At 33.1% G+C, this 12,964-nt stretch overlaps 2 protein-coding genes across 2 annotated transcripts; both read left to right on the forward strand.

Annotated features, from left to right (window-relative positions):
* Nucleotides 1–1,925: 1,925 nt before the first annotated feature.
* On the forward strand, nt 1,926–2,748 carry LOC141612690 (xyloglucan galactosyltransferase KATAMARI1 homolog). The gene is given in 2 exon segments (XM_074431485.1): nt 1,926–2,504; nt 2,506–2,748. Coding segments are annotated over 2 exon segments (822 nt in total).
* An 873-nt stretch (nt 2,749–3,621) lies between these two features.
* On the forward strand, nt 3,622–4,290 carry LOC141612894 (cysteine endopeptidase RepA-like). The gene has a single exon (XM_074431641.1). It carries the CDS (start codon nt 3,622–3,624, stop codon nt 4,288–4,290), a length of 669 nt encoding a protein of 222 aa, XP_074287742.1.
* The last annotated feature ends 8,674 nt before the right edge of the window (nt 4,291–12,964 follow it).

Below are 12,964 nucleotides of genomic sequence, written 5' to 3' on the forward strand. Positions count from 1 at the left end.
TTTAATAAATGAAACAACATACGCACAAAATTTTTAATTTGAAGAACACTAAATTTCATTTTTTTTTCCAATTTTTAAATATGAGGTTGATTCTTGAAAAACCTTAAAAAATTTGGAAGAAGAAATGATTTTGGATTGAAAAATTGGAGAGATGTACCTTATAATTTAACCTTTTTATCGTCAAAAAAATAAGAATATAATAACACACGACCTCCTATTACTTGGTAAGATGCATAATCACTAGACTACTTCCCATATTCTAGTTTTTACATGTAGTAAAATTTATTTGACAAAAGGCCTCGAGCTATAGGCTCTGTTTGGCAAACGGCAGAAGCAAATTTACAATAGCAGATAACATTAGCAGAATACGGTTGACAGATTTTAGCAGCAGGTTTGACCATCGAATTAAATTAGCAAAATTAAGAAAATGTGTTTGGTAATTAGCAGATTATAGGACAAATCTACCATTTTCACGTATAAAATGAATAAGCTATTACAATATGCTGCTCTTAACAGCATATTCAAAAATAGTAGATTCCGACTAATATGCTATCTGAATATGCCATTAACCAAACACTTAAAATTAGTAGATTGATTGGTCAATCTACTATTTACGCCGGAATCTACTAATTTCACATAATATACTGTTTACCAAACAACGTCATAGCCTATATAGCGGACTTTTAATTCCGCCCTCATGGGCCCCTTCAAGACTTAGGCCCTTGTCACTTGACCCACTAAACATCCTGAAGGGCCGCCTTGCATATTTTAGAGGGAGAGTCGTCAGAGCATCTACAACAATGGGGTTCCCCATATTTTATCTCTCTTTTTCTTATTCGTCCACCTCATTTTCCACTAATTTTCCCGTCTACTCTCCCCAATTTATAACTACATTTATGCAATAGTGAGGTTCCCCATTTACACATAAAATTTTGGGAACCTCCCAAAGGGAACACAATTTACCCTTTACTTTTTGTTAGGAAGCTCCTCTAAAAATGGTGGACCTCAAATTATGGAAAGGTTGGTGCATTAGAGCAACTCCAATGGTATAGTGGAGGGACTTGCTTGCAATTTATGTAAATTGTCAAGCTACATGCTTACCATTGGAGCAACAAAAAAATAACCTGCTTACGAACAACACGTGCTCCAACAAGCTACATGCTTGAAATTGAATAGCTTGTTTTCTATTGGATAATTAGGTTAATGTGGGACCATTCAGGAATTTCAACCTACAAGATGGTTGTAGCTTATCATTGGAGAAATATGTAGTTTTGAAGCAATATGGCTAGAAATTTTGACATGACAACTTAAGCTAAAAGGGATTGTGGCTTACCACTATAGATGCTCTTAGTGAGGTTACCCATATGAGGAGAGAGGGTACATATGGGGAGCTATTTTTCACCTTTGCAGATGCTCTTGCTCCTAAGTCCTAATGCTATTAAGTTATACTCGGTACTTCAAAATTATAAAATACTCCAATGTTTGAATTTTTTTCATTTTGGTGTTGTTTTTCAAAGTATTTAACGAAACAGTGCGGATTGAAACTATTTACGTTTAATGGATCTACGTCATCTTTTTAAAAAAATTGTGGGTTTTTTCCAAAGTCGTTGTCTCAAACAGCGGCTTATTTAGAAATTGCGAAAAAAAACGAAAATTTCAATGCTGACCTCAAAGTCGCTGTACAGCGGCTTTTATATTTTATCGCATGCTTCTGTCCTACATAATGGCTTTCAAATTTCTTCGCAGGTTTGACCTAAAAGTAATGGAAACGAAAGTAATCTATATAGTATAAAAGATGAGCTTTCTAAAGGATTTCTATTGGTTGATTTTTTTTTTTTTTGATGGCCCCCATTACCTCTATAGAATTAATTACACTACCCCAATTACACTCTTAATCTTATTTAATTAAGATTACACATTTATACATGACGGGTTTGGTAATCGAGTCATCACCGTGGAATAATAATGATTTCGGAATACCTTACCCAACTTATTTTCACCCGGGAAATGACGATGAAGTGTTTGAATGGCAAAACCGGATGAGAAGACAGAAAAGAAAGAACTTGTTTTGCTTTGCCGGACCTCCAGGACCCGACAGACCCGACTCAATCAGGAACCAGTTGATAAACCAATGCGAAAAGTCAAGAAAATGTATGATGATACACTGCAATAATTGGAAAAACAAGTGCCATAAACCGGCGGAATTAATGAAGACATTCCAAAATGCTGAATTTTGTTTGCAACCTCCAGGGGATTCATACACTAGGAGATCAACATTCGACTCGATTCTTGCAGGTTGCATTCCTGTTTTCTTCCATCCAGGTTCAGCTTACATACAATATTTATGGCATTTCCCTCACGACTTCACCAAATACTCGGTATTTATCTCTATGTATGACATAAGAGACGGAAAAGTAAGCATACAAACCGTGTTGGAGAATATACCGCCACAGAAAGTTGTCGAAATGAGGGAACAAATCATAAAGTTAATACCAAAGATAGTATATGTAATATGCTGATCCAAGGTGCAGACTTGAGACAGTAGAAGACGCGTTTGATGAAACGATAAAAGGGGTGCTCCACAGAGTAGAGAGGATCAAAGACGATATGAAGGCAGGAAAAAGTGACAGTTTCGAGTATGATGAGACGCAATCTTGGAAGTATAGATGGCTTGGAAAATTGGTGGAACATGAATGGGATCCTTACTTTTCTGGATCATTTGATACTAGAAATTTCACAAATTTCTAAGATTATAAATTTAATTTTTGTTTTCAAATTTGTATTTTACAATTTCAGTAAGAACCAAGTACAGTTCATTACTTATTAGTCTATTATCTGAACTTTTTTTTTTTTTTCTGTTTTTGCGCTGCGACTTATTCCTTCTTGACTTTTGATCAATGCATCTTATACGTGGATAGTAACTATTGCATGAGACGATTTTGCACTGAGAGACAGTCTCATTACATAAAAACGACACAATTTATCATTATTTAATCATTTATTAGTAATCATAAATTCTTGTTTATGACCGTTGTAAACAAAAATAATTTACAACGGAGTTATAAATCCATTCAAACCAACACTTTTTCCAGGGTTAATGTGGCTTTCAAGTTTCAACCCCATTGTTGTGACGAAAAATGAAAGGGCGCCAGTGGGTGACACCAATTTGGGCGCCACCCTCTCACATGGGGTGAGTGGGGACCCCTTCAATTAAAAATGGTTGTGAGAGGGTGGCACCTAATTTGGGCGTCACCCGGTGACGCCCTATCACTATCCGTGATATGTGATAAAACCTTTCCTATTGTCTCCAAAAAGACAACTGTGAAGTGTGAACATATCTTTTCAATTTATTAAGGATATTTTCCTATTATTCTTTCTATAACGTTATTATTATATTATTACACTTGATTTCCAAGTAATATACAGAGTATATTTTTGAGATCCTCTAAAACTCTAGTCTTTCTGTATTTTATATCTTCTATATCTCATAATTCTTGTATAAATAACTAGCTTGTGATTAATAAATAAAAATTATACAATACAATTCGTCAAAATATTCCGTCTCTCTTATTTTTTTTCTATTGAGGCGGACGTCTCACATAAAGGTAGCTACGTAAGAGAATGGCAAGTAATAGGACGTTAAACTATCTAATAGATACATCCGGCGCAACCCGTGTTGACGAATTTTCTTGGCCTTGTTCTGTCTATAGTGAAAGTGCCCTATGTCCTAATCATATGGTACATCAAGGGGAAAATTGTGTATGCTATGGCTTCACGGTTTCGGAAGCGACTCGTGCAGTTATCAACTTGAAAACTGGTGCTAATATTCCCAAATTGTCGGCAATAGAAGTGATAAAAAATTGTCACGATATTAATAGCAAAGGATACACGGCCCCGATGGCTTTTGAGTGGATTGTAAAAGAAGGAATTGTTGAGGATTCCGTGATGCCTATTGATTTAAATGCTGAATTAGTTAAGGGGAAAGCGGAAAATGGCCATCGTTACCAAATTGACGAATGGGAGACAGTTCCAAATTGCGATGCTGCTATAAAAAGCTATCTGATAAGGCAACCAGTTGTAGTTTCTTTAAATTGTCCGCCGTCACTTTTCAGTTGTTATAACGGGGGACTGGTTGATCCGTATCTAATGCAAAAGGCTAAAAATGCCAACAATCATTCAATGTTGTTAGTAGGTTTTGGTTTTTATGCTTTCCCTGACAGATCGATCAAGTACTATTGGCAGTTAAAAACTTCCATGGGAGATGATTCTGAAGAGAGAGATTATATTTAAGTGTTGCGAAATTCTTCTCAACCTGTTGACAAATGGGTTGTATTTCATCCTGTAGTACCTATATATTTGGCGAATGGAGAAACATACAACACGAAAGATTTGGTTGAAGTTATGTCATTGGAACAGTTGGCGGAATTCGAGAGGACTTCGAATTTGAACTTTATCGTCTTGTTCTATGAAAGTGAAAAAGATAACGAACAAATTCTTCGGGACTTTCAGAGAGTCTCTCGATTCTACTTGCAGATAAGAGATGATCTAAAATTTATAAGAGTAGAAGTAACCCGAGATGATGTTAATGAGTCAACGCTCAATGAGTTACCAATAATAAAAGTATACAAGCATATAGAAGAACTAGAAGAAGGAGCTCGATGCACACTAAATAAAAGTGAAATGCCTAAGGAGGGTGAAGAGAGTTTCAGAGTCGTAGCCGAGTTTTTACATAAAGTAATAAACCTTTAAATAAGGGATATGCAATGTATTAGAAAAGCTAATTAGGTGTTAATTTTTGCTTAGGCATGTGTTTGTCCCAACTCTTTCGAAGTACATCCTCCTACCAACATACGGAGTACATAACAAGCAATACAATAAAAGTCCCAAATCTTTTTTCAAACGCAAATCGAGTCGATTCTCTGAATAGCTATGGAACTTTATAGCCATGGCCACAACCAACAATCACAAGAAGATATTGTAGCCTTGAGAGCATGTATGTGTCTTTAGAGGCCATAAAACAAAGAATGCATAGCCATGTTGAATTAACAAGAACACTTGCAGAATTGTGTATGCCCTTGTTGACTAGTGTAAGTATGTAACTATGCCTGATGCCTCTTCATCCAATTCTCTTTGAACATAAAACAATCCAAAGAGGATATGCATGTCTTTAGATAGCCTCATAGCCATAAGAACACAAATTCTTGTAAACTTAAAACACGAGTCAAACAAGATAGACTCGATTATACGAGAGAGAAAATAAAATGTCTAGGAATTAGGAAAAGGTTGTCCTATCTATTGGTGAGCTGTTATTTAACCTGTTTTAATATGAAAATGGATATTTAGGCTCCGTTTGGCACGACACTTCAGGTAGCTTATTTGACCAAAGTAGCTTATTTGACCAAAATTTCAGCTACCTGATTTTTTTGCAAGTGTTTGGCAAGTAGCTTATTTGGTGAAATAAGGTACCTGAAATGAAATGCTACCTCAGATAGCATTTGAGAAACCAGGTACCTGAAATGACTTATTTTCCATTTTTTACCCCTTTATTCTATAATATTAAATAATTTTCATATCCTTTTACGTCATTTCCACTTTATTTTTTACATCAAAAATTATACTTTCCTAAATTGATTTTTGATGATGTGGACGCTCTCAGATCGCTCGAAAAAACTCTCTTTTATATATATACTAGATTTAATGCCCGTGCGATGCACGGGCCACTTGTAATATTCAGTCTTTTGAAGCGGTAAGTCTCGTGAGAGAGTGTTTCTCACTACATTAATTAGAGACAACCAATAAATAACTAAGAACTAATTAAAAAAAATATATAAAAACTAAATATAAATGGTAACTACCTATTATGCGATAGGTCTCTCACTAACATTAATGAGAGACCGTTCCTCTTAAGAATTTGTGGTATGCTAAGCACCTCATTCAAATTTTTGATTTTATAAGAAGTGCATAAGAGTATAATATATGTTTAAGGAAACCAATTACGTAGTATACAATGAATAGAGATTCATATATACTCGTATATGTTTAGTTTCGACTACCAATATTATAAGAACTACCTCTCTTAAATTAAAAGAAACAAAATAGCAAAGTTACTGTACACCTAATAAACAAAAGTATATAATTTTAAGTTGACTACCAAGTAAATATAAAAGGAAGTGTGATATGCAATTATATCCTTTTAGTATGTACACGGTAATAGTGAACTAACTCTTTTTCTTACTCTATCGAACACATTGTTATAATCTTTTTATGACTTAATTATAGTAGAACTTGTCTGGTTATACATGCATGACCGCGCCCTCCTAGAACTCTAATTAGAGTTAGAGATTAGGTACTTTAGTACTTGTCATTTTCAATTGTGTAATTAATGGTATTTTTAATAATGCACTCAGATGACTAATTAAATTAAATTATGTCAAAGATGTATATTTTTTACAAAAATCTAAAATCTTAGAAACGCAGGTATTTATTGAAGCATGATCAAGCTTTTTGATTTGGTAGCAGTCAATTTTTTTAAAGCGAAGGATATACATGATAAAGGGATAATTGATTATTCACTTATTCTACCGTAAAACCAATTCTCGAACTGCATCATCTCCGGAATTTTGATAACCTTCTGATAACATTCAAACGTTAGCCAATTTCTTTTGATGATAGAACTTTGGATCATATAAACTTTTGAACGTATGGCGTCGTCTCATTTGGTCCCATATAGAGTTGCTATGGAGAAAGGTTCACGTACGTAGTCATTTGGGAGTAGAAACCACAACAAAGTTCATGAAACTGTCTTTTATGTACTCAAATAATCAAATTCTGAAGTAAGTAATTTAAATTCATTTATAAAATATATTTAATGGAAAAATCATAAGGATGCACGGTAATGTAAAGGGATATATCTGGAGTTACTTGCATAATAATATATTTGTCTTATCCACATAAGCGGTGTATTATTACTTAACCTATTTTATTCTTAAGACGGATATATCCGTCTTAAGAGAGATGGACTGATTGATAATCTAATGCATATGAAATTTATAAGTAGACGATAAGTGATAAAAACAAATCTCAGATCGGAAGGTTAGAAGAATTTGGCCATTAATATATTTCACAAATCAAGCCTGAAAAAACACAATACGTCAATACCTTATGTAAATATGATGACGGGTGCATACTTTAGTAAATCTAACCTAATGTTATCTCCATCTACATGCAATACTATTGAAGAATCAATACATACATATATATAAAGCAGGATCTTTTCGAGCAATATTAGAGAGTCCAACTTTTTAAGAATTCCTAATAAGAGTAGATTTCGAAAAAAATTTATCCTAATAAAGGTAGATTTCTTAAAATTTTAAAAAAATAGTAAATTAGCCTAATATAAGTAGATTTATTAAATTCAATTTTTAATAATAATCATGTTCTACACAAGCTCAACTAATTTCTATAAGCTTTTGTTGGAGGATGTTAAATGAGAATTATCTTCTTCATGACTCCATGACTCCATGAGTAGCTGATAATAAAACTAAATATTAAAAACAATAATCAGCATCATCAGCATCATAAAAAGCCCAACACTACAAACATATTTATCACTTGACAAATTACATTCATCAAATTATTACTACGCTTTAATTTAGTGTATTATAGGTTCATATTCATATGAATGCCTTCGTCAAGTAATTTTATGTGACTCCTCAATTATTTTTCTCGCAACGGATCATCCATAAATTCTTATTTAAGACGGATATATTTGTCTTAAATGTAAGACGGGTCAACTATTACGAATAAGCCAAAAGAAGAATGCATAGGAAAAAGCCACAAATTGTCTTATATATGCACGAGTGGAATGATATTTGACCCGTTTTAAAGTTAGGACAGATACATCTGTCTTAAGAGAGACTAACTGCGGAACATCTTAACTAGGTTGAATTGTTTAAAGTTTAAAGATTGATTTGTTGAACGTTGTTGAAGATTTATTACAAAATTTATTAAAAAAAAATAAGAATATTCAATACAGTTTTGATAGTATATCAATTTATTTATCGATATATGTTGATATGTATTTTCTCTGTTCCTATCATTTGTTTATCTTTCATTTTGACACAAATACCAAAAGAAAGGAGGGAATCATTTATGGTGGTTGTTATTGGATGACAAGTGGACAATAATAAGTTAGAAAGATCAAATTAACCATTGGAAACAATCCAAACATGAAAAGGTAAATAAATGATTCCGACACACAAAAATGAAATAGGCAAACAATTGACCGGGACGGGAACGGGCCAAACACAATTTTTTTTTACCCCTCCATCCCACTTTTATTCTACTATTTTTTTTAAAAAAAAATCCAAATTAATTGTCCTATGTCTAATTATAATATGGTAATGGATGGAGTAGTGTACCACCAACATTAGCATTGTTACCCATAATCTTTTAACTATCACTCACTCTATCAAAATGACATTAGCCTCATTCTTCTTAATTGTGCGGTAGAATTGTAATTTACCACGATTCTATTTCTTAAATCCTTTCCAAAATGAAAAATAGGATGATAAAACAAAATTGAGGGAGTATAATCGTATTGTAGTAAATTACGAATATAATAATCCTAAAGACATTTCTCTTTGTACTAATTTTTTCACATGTAGTTGGTTAATGTGTTTATTTGTTCCAACAATTTTTATATAAAACCATTTTACATAAGCTTTTTTTGTAAAACAAATGATTATTTACCTAAAAACTCTTATTAAAATAACTTTTACAAAACAACACTTTTCATAATAAGACATTAAGGTCTTTCCTTATATAGTTTTACAATGTGCGCAAGTGATAATTTGTTATTTGAAATAATATCGTTTCAACTTTAAACGTTAAAGCCACAAAACTAACTACGTAAAACAATTAATTAACATATGAGGTAGAAAATTGTGATGGCCTTCACATTCTAAGATTAAGTTCATGGTCATGCAACGTCAAATGAACAATTCAAGTCTTTCTTCTTTATAAGGCGGTACATAAATTAGAAACAAGTAGCAAAAGTAGTATTCTGTGTGTACTTAATTTAAGGTTTTGGTAGATTATCTTGACTTCTTCTACATGTTTGGGTTATATTAGTTCATTGTGAAGAACTACACAGAAACATATTTCCCAAAAAATGAAGTGGTTAATTACGACAAAATGTACTAATTGAAGTATAGATAGATTGAGGTTCATTGTTGAGTAAGTGCACGTGTCCTACAATTACAATGAGATAGAGACTTTAATCTCTAAGTTATTTTGGTTCACGTAATTTATTCAACATACGATAATTAAGTACATACCATATTGTTTGGTACTCTGAAATCTCAGATATTGCAGATTTGCCAAACTGCTTTTATTTGAAGAAGGATTGCCCAAGGTACGTTTGAGATACCTATTGACTTATTTGAGAACTCAACATCTAACATTTCAAAAAAAAAAAAACCAACTCGAGAACTCATACGACATACGCATATATAACATCATTAAATATATGGGACGAGGCTCCTATGGATAATAGATTTGCTTTTGAACCATTAGACTGAACGATGAGGAATGTAATGACATTCATGGATCCACAAGCGGAGTCATTGAAGGGAAAGTTGTACTGCTTAGGAGCAATTTTCGCTAAGTCCTTCCGGTAATCTCTAAAGGATCGCGACAAGACATTGTTGAAATCATTAATAAGAAGATTATATATATAGAATGAATAAAATATTTATACATTGAGAAATAGCATGCGGGGCGGTGAAGGAAGGAGACGAGCATGAAGACCATTTTGAAGCAAAGGCAGAAGATAATGAGGTAGGACCGAGTGGATTAAGATACCTGAGGAATATATCGGAAGTCTAAGAGAGCTAAAACTCGAGACAATAGTGAGCAACAGAAGGGAAAATAATTACGGAATCCAAAGTCGACCAAAAGATAATGATCCCGATGATAATGATGGCCTCAGATACAAAGATCCTTTTATGCTTAAGCGGAGACAATATCCATTAAGGCCAAAAAAGCAATGGCCATAAATAAGAGTCAGGGACAATCACTTAATCATGTTGGAGTTTATCTACCGAAGCCAGTTTTTAGTCACGGTCAGCTTTACGTAGCCGCGTCAAGAAAAAGCATCACTTGATGGATTAAAGTTCTACATTGATGGTAGTGAATAAATGTACCAGACCGCACGAGAAATATTGTTTGCATGAGATTTATAGTGGCATTTAATGTTAATTATAGATCAAACAAAAATGGTTTGTTTAGAGATCTAACATTTTTTACAAACCCACTAAATATATAAATAAGGAGTTTAGATCCTCCCCATTTCCTAAAAGAAATGAAGAGTCCATTTCCTCTCACAAGAAAATATAATATTACACTTCTCTTTCCAATGCCTTTTCCTTTATTTTTCGGTTTACAATTTGGACCGTTTGATCGACTTTAGATGAAATCTTGATCGTTGAGATAGAAGAAATGAACCTTCAATTTCATAAATGAAGTATTTTACGTAGCGCCATTGTTAAGCTTTTCCGTCGTATGATTAGAGCAAGTTTAGGATATATTAGTAATTGGGGTAGGTTAATCTAATTTGAGAATCTCATAAAGTTATGTTTTAGTTATTAAGGATTCATTTTGAGGAACTATACCGAATTTATGAGAATAGTGTTTTATAATAATTTTAAAACCGGTGGTGTATATAATAACAGATACGCTAACTACATATTACAGCTATTTTACTTGATGTTATTTAACTTAAGATTATTAGTAACGAATGACACAAGTTTTATGCTAAGAAGTACTTATAATTCACCACTAATCAACTATATCAACTCCAAAATTTTGTTTCATCTCGGGTTCAGAATAGTTGGACTTTTTTTATCAATTTAAATATATATTGTTATAGATGATACTAATTGGAGCCCCGTGCATTGCACGGGCTTTTCAGCTAGTATACATGATCTGTAAAAAAAACATACATGGGATAAAAAAAAATAGTATTAGTGAACAATCTATTAAATACTAAAGCAAAGCATTAAGCAGTAAATCTAATAATTATTATTCAACAAAGTCGCGTAAGAAAATGCAAAATCTCATGCAACAACATAAGTATACGGTATAAGTAACAAAATAATAAATTGGAAAGAAAGTATGATGTAGCAAATAAGTTTTCATCTTTTATAGAGAATTTAGGTAGATAGACAAATCCAACCAAAATACTACCTTGTCTTAGCCTCTTAGCTACATCTTTAATCACGTTAGAAGATGTGTTTTAGTAGAAAGAATTCTAGATGTACTACAATAACACTAAATCTCTAAATAAATAAATGGTCAAACTTTGTTATATACTTATCTCTACGTTCAAATATTATCTTAACTTTGTTATATAATTATATCTACTTTCAAATATTATCTAATCTAACAACCTATTTAAATAGGCATTATTTAGCATTAATTATTATTTTGAAGTGTTTTGCCAATATTGGAGACTCTAATATCGCTCGAAAAAAGTTTCCTTTATTAATATAGATAGATAGATATAGATTGATTGATTGTATTGAATACTGATGTCGTAATCATATGAATACACGTATACTTTACTTGTAGCGTAAGGTAGATTTCAGGGCCGTCCTTAATATTTTGAGGCCCATGTGCATATTTTAGAGGGAGTCTCGTCAGGCTCCTAACTCCTAAGTCCTAAGTCCTAGTGCCGTTAAGTTATAGAAGTTTTTGCTTAAATGGGGTTGAAACCCAAACTATTTAACAAAATAGTGTCGGTTTCAAACTATTTACGAAAAATGGGTCCACGTCATCATTTTTGGATTTCCTTTTTTTTTTTTGAAATTTTTAACTAGTCGCTATCCCGGACAGCGACAAGGTGTTTACCATAATAAGGTACTCGACAAGCTACTTTCATCGCCTCCGTTCTCCTTGCTCAGACCACCAAATAACGAAATATCACCTTCATTCTCTTCTTCTCACTTCCCTTATCATATACAGATATCTGTTTGAGTTGTTAGCTCCATGATTTGCGGAAAAAAGGCCCGCAATATCGCCGTTCACTTAACGATTTCGGTTTCGCGGCATCCATTTATATCATCTCAGTGATTATTGGTATCGTGTGAACTCGTTTTGTACGTAATCAATTTCTGATTTTATTCTGTGTTAAGAACAAAAAATTGAGATTGTACTAAGCTTTAGATCAGATCAATCAATTCAGTGTTGAAGAATACAAAATATTTGGCGGCATTTACACTTCTTTCCTGTTATGCCCACGAACTAGAGTGCAGCCATCTGCCCATCTCCATACACACAACTCTTCAATGGCTTCCTTATTCCCCAAATACAATCACCTTCTTCGTCATTCAATCCATTCCACCATTTAATTACAAAAAACCGAGTTCATACGATACCAATAATCATTTAACATAATATAAATGGATTCCCGCGAAACCGAAATCGTTAGTGAACGGCGATATTGCGGGTCTTTTTTTTCGCAAATCATGGAGCTAACAACTCAAACAAATATTTGTATATGATAAGGGAAGGTAGAAGAAGAGAATGAAGGTGATATTTCGTTATTTGGTGGTCTGAGCAAGGAGAACGGAGGTGATGAAAGTAGCTTGTCGAGTACCTTATACTGGTAAACAACTTGTCGCTGTCCCGGATAGCGACTAGCTAAAAATTTCAAAAAAAAAAGGAAATCCAAAAATGATGACGTGGACCCATTTTTCGTAAATAGTTTGAAACCGACACTATTTTGTTAAATAGTTTGGGTTTCAACCCCATTTAAGCAAAAACTTCTAAGTTATACTCGGTACTTCAAAATTATAAAATACTCTGATGTTTGAATTTTTTTCCATTTTGGTGTTACTTTCTTTAAAGTATTTAACGAAATGGTGTGAATTGAAACTATTTATGTCTAATGGGTCTACGTCAT

Source organism: Silene latifolia, chromosome 11, assembly GCF_048544455.1.
Source record: "Silene latifolia isolate original U9 population chromosome 11, ASM4854445v1, whole genome shotgun sequence".
In the NCBI taxonomy this organism is placed as follows: domain Eukaryota; kingdom Viridiplantae; phylum Streptophyta; class Magnoliopsida; order Caryophyllales; family Caryophyllaceae; genus Silene; species Silene latifolia.

Bases quoted from the DNA above. Each gene is read 5' to 3' on its own strand.
- LOC141612894 (XM_074431641.1), top strand. From the start codon at position 3,622: ATGGCAAGTAATAGGACGTTAAACTATCTAATAGATACATCCGGCGCA.